Raw genomic sequence first — 13,448 nt, 5'->3', positions numbered from 1 at the left:
TTACTAGGTTGAAGATGTGTAATTAGTAATTTGAATTGTATAACAATATATACCACACATATATTTGAATCAAAATGTTTTAATGTATAAAATAACAAAAAAAGAGCACAAACACACACACACACACACACACTAAGAGTTCTATACATGACACAGGGGACAAGTGATCTCTACTGTTGGTGGGCTCATGTCAGTGGGCCGAACTGTGGAAGTTCCCCCGTGACACTTGGGCTGTGGGTGGGAGTGGAAAGAGTCTGTATGTGACAGCAAGCTCTTGTGTGTCTTTGTCACGACTTGTTGGTGCACATCCTCCCGACAGGTCAGTCCATCCCTCCTATGTCGTGCTGTTTGTATGTCTGCGTCACCAGCGTACCTGTAGAGGAGGATGCGTGTTGTCATCAGGCATTGTGCACCACAAACAATTCCCACTACAGTAGTAAAAGTACCATCGTTCTATATCTTGCTAACATGGTAGCATCAATCAAGAATAGTAGAATAAATTATAACCTAATTGCACAATCAGTTGTTTTTGTCCTCAGGCGGAAAAGCAGTACCGGTTGTAGTGCCAACTGCAATTACTGTTATTAAAGATTCCCATGCATTCCTTTAACTTTTCTTTGTGTCTTCCCCAACAGGAAGCATGTATGTACTTGCTTAAAAGCAACTTCAACATGTTGAAGAACGTGTTGAAGATCAAGTTAGTCTCCTAAAAGTCAGAAAGTCAACAGTGCGGCTTCATTGTCACCAAACAAGGCCAAAAGGAGCGAGGCGGGAGTGGGAGCAGGAGGGTCAAAGGCCAAGCAGGAAGTAGACGTACCAAATACTAGCTGCACCAACCCACCGTCGGCCGTTGTGATGCCAATCTGCATCCAACAGGTTTCTAACTTCACTCAAGTTGTCAAATCCAATTCGGGAGATATTTTAAGTAAGAAAGCCACAGTCGGAATACGACGATGAGGCTAAGTGTAAAAAAAAAAAAACTAGTTAGCTGTGGTTTAGTGTGGATTACCACCAATTACGGGACTAGACTAGTCCACTGATGTTATCTTTTGATTTGGTCTCCTCGTTTTCACCTCCAGTACACGACCTCATGAGATTCAAACTGTGGCTTCAGAACTTTTGGAGATGCGTAAACAAATTTTGTGGGCTCATTTTGACCCGGCGGCAGGTTGTTGTTGTTGGGAAGAAGCAGCACAGGGAGGGGTTGGGTTGGGGGGGGGGGGGGGGGGTGCTTGGAGACAGGCTGGTGTAGATCAGTGTAGCAGGGCAGAAGGATCAGCAGAGCTTCCCCCCAACCCCGCATCAGCAGCAGCATCAGCAGGGGCAGTGACATGCTTACCTGTGCCCAGAACCCCTTCTGCCCTGCCCTTCATCCCTCCTCCTCCTCCTCCTCCGCCGCCTACGCCTCCTGGGCCAGAGCTGCCCAGGACCTCCATGGCGAAGGAGGGCCGCTCACCCCTGTAGGGCTTTGGCCTGAAGGGGAAGTCTTTGTCTTTACCTTTGGAGCCTTTGGGCCGACCAGCTGCCTTCTTCTTTGACTTGCCATCCCCCTTCACGCCCAGTAGGGGGTGCACTTCTGAGGGTTTAATCAAACACAGTCACAGCTAGGAATTAGATTTCAACATAGAATTTAAAATATGTCAGCATTTAGGAATTTAAATTGAAATAATTAAAGATATCATTTTGATGCTTGCGAATGTGACACTTTCTTACCGTCAACTGGCACCCCCTGCAGTTCAATGTTGGTAGTACGGGCCTTCTTCTTGGCGGGGCCTCCTTCAGAGGAGGGCTGCCGCTGCTTTTTGTCTCCGCCGGCCTGCGCGTCCTCGGTTGCTCCGGTCTGAGTCTGAGTATCCGGCGGCGGACCAAAGGGGTTTTCTTCAGGGTCCTCAACCTCAGGAGCGATGGGCAGGTACAACAAAGCCTTATAATCCTCCAGCTCCTCGTCGCTGAAGGACATAAGCAAGACCAAATTGTCCATTGGAGGAACTGTCCATGGGAGTTCAGTGGGAGGAATTTAGTGTGTTAGGCTTCCAACAAGTGCATCCAAGTCATGCTGAGTATCTTTGGTGGATTTTTTTTTCTCCTGTCCAGAAGTATAGGATAGATAGTGATAGATCTCTAGCAAGATCTCAGTGTATAGTCTGGTCATATATCTCATCTGGTTTCATATTATCTATTAACTGTATTGTATATAACTCTGGGGAAAACTGTTGATTTTGTTAATACTTGGGTTTATATTGTTTATTTTTCTATATTGTGTATTTTGTACTGCTTAACTGATTCTGTACTCTTGCTGCTGTGCAATGCAAATTTCCCCACTGAGGGACGAATAAAGGCATATCTTATCTTATCTTATCTTATCTAGTGGCCTTACATGCTAAACAGATTTGCTCTGTCAGTGGAAATTATAAGATATGCTTTTTCCCTGTTATATAGATTTTTATTTGACGTTTTGTTGTTATGCAAATTTGAAGTGACTGGACCAGAGCAGGAGGGGATAGAAAAGAAGAGAAAAGAAAATAAGGGGGGGGGGGGGATGCTCTCTACAAACTAAACACATGCCTTTACCACTGACTTCACTAAAAGGTCCATCATTTAAAAAAAAAAAATATATATATATATATATTTTTTTTTTTTCAAAAAAATATTAAAAAAATAAAAAAAATATATATATATATTTTTTTTTTTTTACAGATATTTTTGTGGGTAAACTCATGCTGTTAAGCTTCAGGATGCTGTTTGCTTTGAGTAGTCAATCCGAGTGGCCGCACTGTTAAGACCAATTTAGCAGTGGTCTTCCTTACCTGCTGCAAAAAGCCACTATGGGGTCCACTGTGGTGACGTCCACCTCCTCGTCTTCTGCTGCGTCTGCACCTGCAATAGAAGTGAGAACATCTGAGAGACCAGTACAACCAGTGAAACCAGCCAAATACACGAGTGGTTCAGACACTAGAGTAACTTGAATCATAACAGCTCAACTGTTCTCATAGCGGGATGTTGCACAACAGGACTGAATTAAGTCGAGTGGTTAGCGCGCAGACCTCACAGCTAGGAGACCAGGGTTCAATTCCACCCTCGGCCATCTCTGTGTGGAGTTTGCATGTCCTCCCCGTGCATGCGTGGGTTTTCTCCGGGTACTCCGGTTTCCTCCCACATTCCAAAAACATGCTAGGTTAATTGGCGACTCCAAATTGTCCATAGGTATGAATGTGAGTGTGAATGGTTGTTTGTCTATATGTGCCCTGTGATTGGCTGGCGACCAGTCCAGGGTGTACCCCGCCTCTCGCCCGAAGACAGCTGGGATAGGCTCCAGCACCCCCCGCAACCCTCGTGAGGAAAAAGCGGTAGAGAATGAATGAATGAATGAATGCTCCATATTGGAGGACCCTGTAGCATATCAGGTCGATAATATGGTGGGTTTTTTTTTTTATTACCTGTCTGCTCCGGTTCACTTTTGTCTTCATCCTCAATGTCAAATTCAGACTCTCTCTCCTCATACTCAACATTTTCATCCAGTTCCTTGAAATCTGGAGCAAAAGCGCTCCAGTTTTCCTGCAGACAAAAAGCAGTTTCAGGTTAAATAGTTTAGCCGTTGTGCTGGAGAAGAAGCACTGTTCATTCCAACTAACCACTTGGTTCTGGGCCCAGATGGACACCACTCCACTTGAGATGGAAGCAATAATGGGACGTACAGGATGCCACTGCACATTGGAGAAAGGTGAGAAGGGTCACTTACGGTATCTGATTACAAATTACACATTCTAGGAGGCCCTTACAGCAACATCTAACAGCAGCTCTCCTCTGGTTCCATGCAGGATCTTCACCAGGTTGCCGATGCTCTTCTCCCAGATGTACAACGCATGCTGTCGGGCTGAGCCGGCCACGATGTACTCGCCATCGCCAGAGAAGCAGCAACGCTTCCACGGAGTCCTGACACGCAGTAAGACAAGAGTGTTAGCAGTCTGCCTGATACAGTCAGGTCAGTTGATAGCACACCTGTTGACCAGGTCTTGTAGCTTCTGCATCGGTTCTGGCTCGCCGTCTCTGCCGCAGGTTAGAATCTCCCTGCCGTCGTAGACTCGGATGATTCGGTCTGCCGTGTTAATGAGGAAGCAACTGCAATACAAGACACGTGTAAAATACCAAACCAGCAGAGGCTGCATAGGGTTTCTGCTACATGTGATTGGTTGTGGGGCATCACCAACATATATATACACATATATAGCCTATTATGGGCCATGTATAGCCTACATTTATCGGTCAAGCTTGTGAAAATGACCCTATTATTGCTGACAGTAATACAGTGCTATATACAGGGTTGCATTTTGTGACTAAAATCCAAGACACTGCGAGTACATTTTTCATTTATTCGCACACATGCAACCAGATATAATTATGTGTCCTGTATTTAGTTGAAAAGGGATGCAGTATTATCATGAGAGTGAAAAATAGTACAATGTGGAGTTACAGTTAATGAATAAATAAGTGCTAAAGACAATCCATCTTCCAGCCCACCACCACAGCTTCATAAAATCCAACTTTGTTGCCAGAACCTGCTATATTTGGTTCCAGATTCCGCTAAAGTAAATGTCCGACTTGCTGCGTCCTCTCACCTGCCCTTACGTGCAAATTCAATGGACTTGATGGCGGTGGTGTTGCTCGTGCCAGTGGTCACTCGGAATGACGCCACCAGCTCCTGAGTGTTTGTGTTCAACACCAGAATCTGGAACGGCCACAGGAGCATTTATTTCATATTTGCTCTCTGATTGAAAAGCATTGAGTAATTGGGCGTATTTTAGAGAGCTGACCTTTCCCTTGGCGTTCCCAGTGTAGATGTACTCGCCTCGCCTATCAAAGGCCGCCACCACATTGAGGTCCGAGTCATCGTCAACAGGAAGGACGACGTGTTTTGAGTCGGAGAGAGTCAAAAGAACCGGGGCAGACTTCATGGGACAGACCAGCACTTTGTCCCTAACGAAGAAGAACAGTCTAACTAATTGTTGACGTCTGTGGAAAATGTTCCCAGATGCAGACGGGCCACTTACATGTCTCTGGGGTGGCACTGCAGTTTTAAGATGGGGGAGGGAAAGCGGAACCGCTGGTCACAGTCACCAGTCAGTACGTCCCACTGTGACACGATGTTGTCTGTGGATGCACTCACCAGCTTGTGGCCGTCTCGACTCCAACTGGACAAATACAACAAAATTGCCACTTCCATCATGATCATTATTCACTGTTGTCACATTTAAGCTAGAATAACATCAGCTAGGGACAGCGTGTCTCACCATAAGGAGCAGACTGGGTGGATGTGTGCGCTGATGATCTTGGCGATGCCCCGTGTGAGGAAGTCCCAGATGACGATGCGACCATCATTGCAGCCCACTGCGAGGAGGGTCCCCCAGCGGTTGAAGGTGCATGTAAGAGCCATGCTGATACAGTCGAGAGTTCCATCTGCCTCCTGTTAACACAAATTGACACAAAAAGTTAAAGTCTAAATTATGCCACCCATAATGTGTAATAGTGTTTGTTTTACCTCTGGATAGTTCTGCCCAAAAGATTCTAGGGGATGAATAAAAAAGGAAACAAATAGCATGAAGGCACATCAGACTTTCAACATAATTGTAATGTCAACAATTCCAATACCATAAAAACATTATTCGCTGGTATTAATGAAGAGAACGTCATTAGACGTTTAGCTACCTAATAAAAGGTGGAATACTTCACAAAATGACATACAATGTATCGTCTATCGTTAGCTTGGTGACATTTTACTCGTTTTCATTCTAAAAGAAAACATTCAGTAATTATCAAGTACAGCAATATTTTAGTATTAATATTAAGGTAAAACGGTGATACTACGCATTGAAAAGTGTGATTTTTAACGTCACATTTCACATGCCGGGCTAGCTTGTGATGCTAACCATAACAAACACAAATGTAAGAAAAGGTACGATAGCTCTACGAAAGTAAGTGTTTCCTACTTACCGAGCAGTTCAAGATTCATCGCTGGGTGGGGGAGGCTCCAATAATAACCCAGTAACTTGATTTCGGTTATTATTTACTCCAGTCTTCTATCGTATTTATTATATTTTGTCTTGCGTCGACACTGCCGCCCAGTTTCCAGCAAGGACCCCGAAAAATAATGCCGCCGAGAATATGCCTGAACAAAACTAGCTCAGTTGCGCTTGAGAAACAGCGACCCCCTGTGTCCACATTTATGCTGCAGTGTTTTTAAATAAGAAATTACAGACGATATACTCAAACTCAACTGCTGTTTAACTTTTTAATCACTTTTTAAATTACGTAGTATATATTATTATGGATTACAGGTTTAAATTGTGGGTGGGGTAAATAGATTTTTTAACTTTTGTAACTTTGATTGTTGTAATTTATCAGTTCGATTTGCTATGGAAATGTTATGAGCAGTGGTGTGCATGCATTCCATGAATTAGTGTTATGTCAAAAGCTGTTCTGTGTCAATCAAAGTGACTTCCTGCGTCATCAGGTTGCACTTGACCCTTGACCCTACTTTATGGCTTCAGTCTGTATGTGTCACTTGTGTGAGAGGAAGAAAAAAAACAACTGCTGTTTGGAACTACTGGTGATGTGGGACCCGGAGTTGGATCCCGGAGATAAAGTTGCACCGCCCCTTTAGCAATTTCCTGCCTCCAGAATAAAAGCCCAGGATAAATACAATTCAGTGCAATTACATCTACTTGACGTGTTTCAGCTAGATAGTGTATATCATTGTTTCAAACTTTTTCTTATATCACTTTTATGGCTTATTGTGATTACAAATCAGTTAAGCATATCACTGCACCTTGTACACCACCTTCATCTCAGAAGGCCTAACAAATTAAACCAGGTCTAAACATTTACTAAATGACTAATGACTAATTTAGCTAGCTAGACTAAATACACAAATTGGCTTAATTTTTTTTTTGGTCATGTGATTAGTTGCTAGGCAGAGCTCATTGGGGCTAAATCAAGACTGCCCCATCGGTCCAAGAAATTAAAAAAAGTACATTGGGCTGTTTGAGAGACTAATTAAATTTCGTTTATGCTTCTGTAATGAACCTGCCAACCATTGGATGTTCCTGTGAACTATTTAAAGTACCGTGTAATTCTCCTCTGAAATGCTAGGGCTAAAATTTTTCTGGTGAGTCAGCTCACAGTTGTCCACTATTTATTGTTAGCTTCCTTTGTTGCAAGTGAACAATGCCAACTTAAGAGACAGACTGAGAGTGTGATTGGAGCTTGAACTAACCAGCATGTTACAAAAGTAGTCACTTTTCTTGCAAGTTGTTTAGAAAACTCAACTCTAACCACCGTCTGAACGAATGGGACATAAATAGTGTATTAAAAGCAGGGGTGAACCAAGTTACCATTAGGAAATTGCTTGGGGCACCAATATTCTCATAAAAGTGATTATTTATTTAGATTTGAAGTACATATTACTTTATTTGTCCTAATTCGTGGACTTAAAACTACTTTAAAATATATGTACATCAAAATCTATCAAGAGCTTTGACTGCTCCCCCCTCTCTGCTCCTATGCAATGGACTATTCCATATTACTGCGCATGTGCATACTAGTTCCGGAAGAGGGAAGGGAAACAAACTTGATGGCGCAGTTTTGGGGAAAGCAAGGTATCATTTGAGGGTGAGGAGGAATAGAAGGCAAGAGGGAAACCAAATGTAGATAGATAGAGGCATTTGGCATCGAACACAGCCGGAAATAATACATCAGATTTAGGGATGAAATTGTTACAGTAAAAGTGTTGCGATGAGTCACTAGTAAGGTAATAATAATCCCTCAGTAGGAGATTAAGGAATTTAGCCTTGGGCCCACAAATGATTAAATACGCCCCAGATTAAAATTATATCACAGTCCTTATTGTTTCTTCTTTTGGAGGTGTATAAAAGCTATGCTGAGGTGTTGGAAGTACAAAGTTTTACGCATGTCATATATGCTGCAGTGTTTTCATTCATTGAATTGAAAAAAAAACATACTGGAATATTAAAAAACAGGAAAACAGCACCATCTGTTGGAGAATTAACGTCATGTCACTACAGGAGAGTTGCCATTTAAAACCCACCCACAAAAAAGCAAAAATTCAAAGAGTACAGTGTTTTAATTTGAAAGCTCTGAGCGGAAGTGCAGTGTGCGTACTGTGTGTGCATGTGCCTGTGCGTGTATGTGTATGTGTCGGTACAGGGCGCCACGTCGGCAGAAGCGATCTGGCTGAGGGAGAAGAAGAAGAAGAAGAAGATTATTGCTGCGTGGCGCAGCCCGCAAAGCCAACACAAGTTGGGACAGAAGAAGAGGAAAAAGGTCCGTACATCGATGAGCTCCAGAGGCCCGACAGAAGAGCAAAGAACGCCGTCACAGCCGTCACAGGCTTCCCGCTTTGGAGCTCGTCATTAATTTAGAGAAGCTGCTCCAGAGTCAAGTTTCTAGCGAAGCCAGGTGTGTCTGAAGCTGAGCCACCATGGTCAAGGTAGGAAGTCACATCCTTGATCGTTAACGTGTCAATAAAAGTGATCATAAATGCACTTTTTGGAGTGGAAGTCAATGCATTTTTGTATTTTTGTATTTATTTTTTTATAATTCACTTCAACTCACATCTTGTTTCTTCCCCCAACCCCCACAATTTAACTTCCTGCAGATGTTCTTATTGTGCTATGATTTGTTCAAATGCATTTATGTAAGTGAATTTTACTTTATGTAATAGTTAGCACAGGGGAACCAGTTGTCACATAACTTTGCAGTTTTGTCACAACACATTTTGTGAGAGGAGGACCTGGAGGTCATCATATTCTTCAAGAAAGGTTATAGTATTAGCAATTATTGCCCTGAGCTTTCCTTTCTGCACATTTATTTGGAATTTAGTTGCAAAAATAACACTCACCATCATCATATATATTCCCTGGAATGCTCACATTCCATAGTACATTATGAATTCCTGACTGAATAATGCTAAAAGTTACCAGCCTCGAATATCACATTGGCCAACATTATAATGAATGTAAATATTACAGGAAGCCAATATCGTTTAAAGGTAACCAACCAGAATTATCTGGTATGAAAGAGCGACTTTTTTGATTAAATAAAAGTGTCTGTTTTGTTTTTTTAGAAATTAAAATTCCAAATTTATGGAAAATATGGTTAATCTGATGTGTCTTTTCTATTTTCTATTCATTTGTGTGTTTAGTGTTGCCTTCAGCTTTTGTTTTTAGAATTCCATGACAGGCTTGCGCTCAACCGGGGGTGTCCAATGTGTGTCCCGGAGGCCTTTAGCAGGTCACGGCTTGTTTTTTATTGGCCCGTGGCACATTGTATAAATAAGATTAAAAACCAAATGACTTATTTCATTGGAGGACAAGTAAGATAGAAAATGATAGATGGCGTGGCCGTGCCGCCTCTGTCCAGCAGAGGAGCCCGGAGCCCAGAGGGAGGCTGATATCATTGCAGCGCTCCTTGAATGAGTTGCTCACAGGCAATGCATTATGTGGAAACTTTAAAATGTTGTGTTTTTGTATCTTAAACTTTTACTGGTACATGTTTTATATTTATTTGATATACCTTTTAATTGTTTGTTTGCTGCGTGATGACTTTAGCCATTTTTTTTCTAACTTTAAAATGTTGTGTTTTTGTATCTGAAACTCTTACTGGTACATGTTTTATATTTATTTAGTATACCTTTTGAGTGTTTGTTTGCTGCGTGATGACTTTAGCGATTTTTTTTCTAACTTTAAAATGTTGTGTTTTTGTATCTTAAACTCTTACTGGTACATGTTTTATATTTATTCGGTATACCTTTTGAGTGTTTGGTTGCTGCGTGATGACTTTAGCGATTTTTTTTCTAACTTTAAAATGTTGTGTTTTTGTGTATATATACATATATATATATTTCTATATTTATTTGGTATACCTTTTGAGTGTTTGGTTGCTGCGTGATGACTTTTCTAACTTTAAAATGTTGTGTTTTTGTATCTTAAACTCTTACTGGTACATGTTTTATATTCATTTGGTATACCTTTTGAGTGTTTGGTTGCTGCATGATGACTTTAGCGATTTTTTTCTAAGATGACATTATGAGTCAGACTGTTCTATTGGTATACCTACTCCTGCGAATAAAGCGCTACCGTCTCTTCACAGAGAGCTATCCCGAGATTAGAATTTAGCCATAAATTAGCCGCACCATTGTACAGGATGCAGGGTTAAAAGTTTAAGACAAAACAATAGCGGCTCATAGACATGAATTTACAGTATGTAAAAATCTAAGTACACATCATTCTAGCCACGTGGTGCTCAAAGAAAACACACAAAACAAGAATGCCTTGTTACTCCTGACTGCAATAATTATGCCTGCACTGCCACCAATGATTAAGATACCATTAAGATATCAATGCAAAGTATGAATAAATATAAATACAAGCTATGACATTATAGATAGTCTTATCCTGTTGTTTCTTTTTTTTTATACACTACTAACGTTCAATACGCCATGTTCCCTCTCCTCCAGAACGTGAATAGTGTCAACATGGAGCCCCAGCCTGGGACCAGCGTGGCCTCAGACCAAATGGAACCCGCCTGCAGTCAGCCCACAGAGGGTAAGCCTCCCCCCACACCAACTAAACCCTGGCACATCCACAGGGAACATGGTGCAATCTGTGTTCACATGTTGCCTCCTGCTATTTCAGACACACTGCCTGCGTGGGGAATATGTTTGTTTGTTTGTTGGCGCTAGTCAGACTCGTTGTAGACTTAATCTTTGTGTCCAACGATGTCATTCAGTAGACCTCCACCAAGGCTAATTTTGGTTCTATTGCATCCCAGTATATGGGTGTAATGCTACTATACATGACTAAGTGGGTCACATTTGCAAGGTTTTTGTCTTTCAGAGCTCTATCTGCTGAGTCACTAACCCCACTTGGCCCCAATGCAAGTGGACTGTGATGGAAAATAGTTTGCACATTTTGTGCATACGCAAATTGTTGGCCTCCAAATTATTCATTCAGATGAAGAGCATAAATATCCAGCATTCATAGTAAAATTTAATAGGTTATTCTTTGTATTGTACTGCTAGCTATTATCAACAAAAACCTGGAGGATTTCCTTGGTGGAGGTCATCGTCAAGCTGCTCATAGAAGGCTCATTCCTAAAGTGTTTGTGTCATTCCGCAGAGTCTTCACACGCCACAGCTCAGCCATGATAAATATTTTAATGTGGCAACGCAAAGTAGACACCTTAAAACAGGGGTCTCGAACTCAATTTACTTGGGGGCCACTGGAGCTAGGGTCTAGGCAAGACTGGGCCGCAAAAAAAAACGCATTTATTAAAAACAGAAAATTAATAAACTTTGCTTTGGTTTCGATTTTCTACAATAAAAGCTCTGATAAAACATTCCACTGTTCTCAAATATCTTATTTATATCTATTTTTCTGCACAAAATAAGATGAAAAATAAATAAACAAATCAAGAATAAAGAAAATCAATCAGTAATAAATAAAGATAATAATAATAATAAAAACTTATAAAAAAGAAATAATAATAAAAAAGAAACCACAAATAGTTGGTGGGTAGACAAATTATTTTTTCCAGATTAAAATGAACAAAGCATTATTAGAGCCCTGTAGACATGACAAAACACGACTATAGTCACATTTATACTCTTTTTATTTACAACATATTGCGCAACTGCAGGGTCTTGAGACACATGCTAACTCGCAAACTACAGAGCTAGCGACCTAAACGGTAGCCTTCAAGTTATTTCCTTTAAACTTAAATAGCCAAAAACTTACCACTTCCACACGGATAGGGAGGATAACTACTAACAGTTATTTAACCTTTAACATGAACATTAATCAAACGTAATAATTTTTTCTGGGTACATGATACCATACAGCATCCATATCAAACTTGCGCGGGCCGCACTAACATTAAACTTTCATATCAAGGCGGGGGCCTCAAACTAGTGTCCTGCGGGCTACATTTGGCCCGCGGGCCGCGTGTTTGAGACCCCTGCCTTAAAACCTTTCTGTTAGAATACGGGACATTAGTCATGCTAAAATGGATAAAAGTAGGACTGTAAGAAGAAAAAAAAATTAGTAATTTAACATTTATTAAATTTTTATCTTTATTTATGAGGTAAACGGGTATGTTGTTGGGGTCTGTGCTTCATGTAATTGTGTTTTTTTTTGCCGGCAGACGCAGCCAAAGACCACGTGGCGCCACAACCCGGCATGATGTGGCGTGTGACCGGCGGCCTCTTCAACGTCACTAAAGGGGTAGTGGGCGCGGCAGTGGGCGGAGTGGCCTGGGTGGGCGGCAAAAGCCTGGAGATCACAAAGTCGGCCGTAACCACGGTGCCCTCCATGGGGGTGGGGCTGGTGAAGGGCGGCGTCTCGGCCGTCGCGGGCGGTGTCACCACGGTGGGTTCCACGGTGGCCAACAAGGTCCCTTTCACTGCCAAGAGGAAGGATAAGGCAGAATGAATATGAGGATGATGATGACGACATGATCCGCCCTGAGCCAACAAGAGCGACTTCCACAAAGGATCTGCAGTGCTCTTTCGGTCTTGAACATCATGTTTTCACACGGACGTTTTCCATCATGTTCAATACAAGAAAAATCCAAATACACCAAAACCACGGCGGCCTCCTCTAATGTCCTCCGAGGACTTTAAACACCTGACTTCTCGCAGGTTAGACAGACTGGAAGCCCATCTCGAAACCTGGTGGGCGTGTTGATGAATGGTGTGTGTTTGCAGTCCGCACCGACCGCCCCGTATTCTCTTCAGTCCACACATTTGGTCAATGACTTTTAGTCGGGTATCGAATGAAATGTTTTGATGAGCTTCAGTTTCAGCCTCCACTCTCAGTCTGACCTTTTACGCAACAGAAAAAGCCTTGTGTCAGAATAACTCGTTTGTATAAAAACAAACATATATCTACACATTCATCAGAAATGGACTTTTCCCGAACGACATTCTTGTTGAAATATTTTGTTGTGTACAATCGATTTCAAAATGCTGGTTAAGAGTTAAAAAAATATGGTCACTTGACTGAAAAAGTGCCTGATCAGTCATGAATTATTTCAAAAACTCTGCTGTGTGTTAACATTTTATATGAAATTTCAACACTGGGGGTGAGCTGTTGCTAATGGGACTTAACAGTGTGAATGTCTTTTTGTGTTTGTGTTCAATAAATCAATAAAGTAGTTTGAAAGGTAAATATAACATTTTTGTAGTGTTGTGCATTATAGGAGACTACTGTATATTGTATATTGTAATTACAACTTTATTGAGAACTTGTGCATATCCATTTAGAAATTAAGTAGTCTGACTACCAAAAGCAACGGAATAAGTCATTATATCAAAATATCAATGGGTTATAATGGATTATTTTGGGTTTAGAGAAGTTTATATTCAGTCTCGCCTT

At 41.5% G+C, this 13,448-nt stretch overlaps 2 protein-coding genes across 4 annotated transcripts; one reads left to right on the top strand and one right to left on the bottom strand.

Annotated features, from left to right (window-relative positions):
• Positions 1–73: 73 nt before the first annotated feature.
• On the bottom strand, positions 74–6,151 carry rbbp5 (retinoblastoma binding protein 5). Of its 2 annotated transcripts, none has more exons than XM_058054632.1 (14): positions 5,989–6,151; positions 5,537–5,562; positions 5,289–5,461; positions 5,049–5,189; positions 4,812–4,974; positions 4,617–4,726; positions 4,000–4,119; positions 3,780–3,933; positions 3,633–3,704; positions 3,438–3,555; positions 2,808–2,877; positions 1,714–1,949; positions 1,340–1,576; positions 74–373 (listed from the first exon to the last, which is right to left on the bottom strand). In XM_058054632.1, the coding sequence occupies exons 1-14, from the start codon at positions 6,005–6,007 to the stop codon at positions 321–323; spliced, it is 1,692 nt and encodes a 563-aa protein (XP_057910615.1). In that variant the 5' UTR covers positions 6,008–6,151; the 3' UTR covers positions 74–320. The 2 variants fall into 2 exon arrangements, with proteins under 2 accessions (XP_057910615.1, XP_057910616.1); XM_058054633.1 differs by having other exon boundaries at positions 77–373; positions 1,499–1,576; positions 5,989–6,150.
• Positions 6,152–7,625: 1,474 nt separating this feature from the next.
• zgc:153675 (uncharacterized protein LOC768179 homolog) lies at positions 7,626–13,240 on the top strand. 2 transcript variants are annotated; one of them, XM_058054964.1, is made up of 3 exons: positions 7,626–8,503; positions 10,532–10,619; positions 12,217–13,240. In XM_058054964.1, the coding sequence occupies exons 1-3, from the start codon at positions 8,495–8,497 to the stop codon at positions 12,501–12,503; spliced, it is 384 nt and encodes a 127-aa protein (XP_057910947.1). In that variant the 5' UTR covers positions 7,626–8,494; the 3' UTR covers positions 12,504–13,240. The 2 variants fall into 2 exon arrangements, with proteins under 2 accessions (XP_057910947.1, XP_057910946.1); XM_058054963.1 differs by lacking the exon at positions 7,626–8,503 and having other exon boundaries at positions 10,514–10,619.
• Positions 13,241–13,448: the final 208 nt, after the last annotated feature.

The sequence above is a fragment of the Doryrhamphus excisus genome, chromosome 18, assembly GCF_030265055.1.
Source record: "Doryrhamphus excisus isolate RoL2022-K1 chromosome 18, RoL_Dexc_1.0, whole genome shotgun sequence".
In the NCBI taxonomy this organism is placed as follows: domain Eukaryota; kingdom Metazoa; phylum Chordata; class Actinopteri; order Syngnathiformes; family Syngnathidae; genus Doryrhamphus; species Doryrhamphus excisus.
The sequence above is the reverse complement of the archived record's forward strand: the minus strand, read 5'-3'. Positions and strand labels throughout refer to the sequence as shown.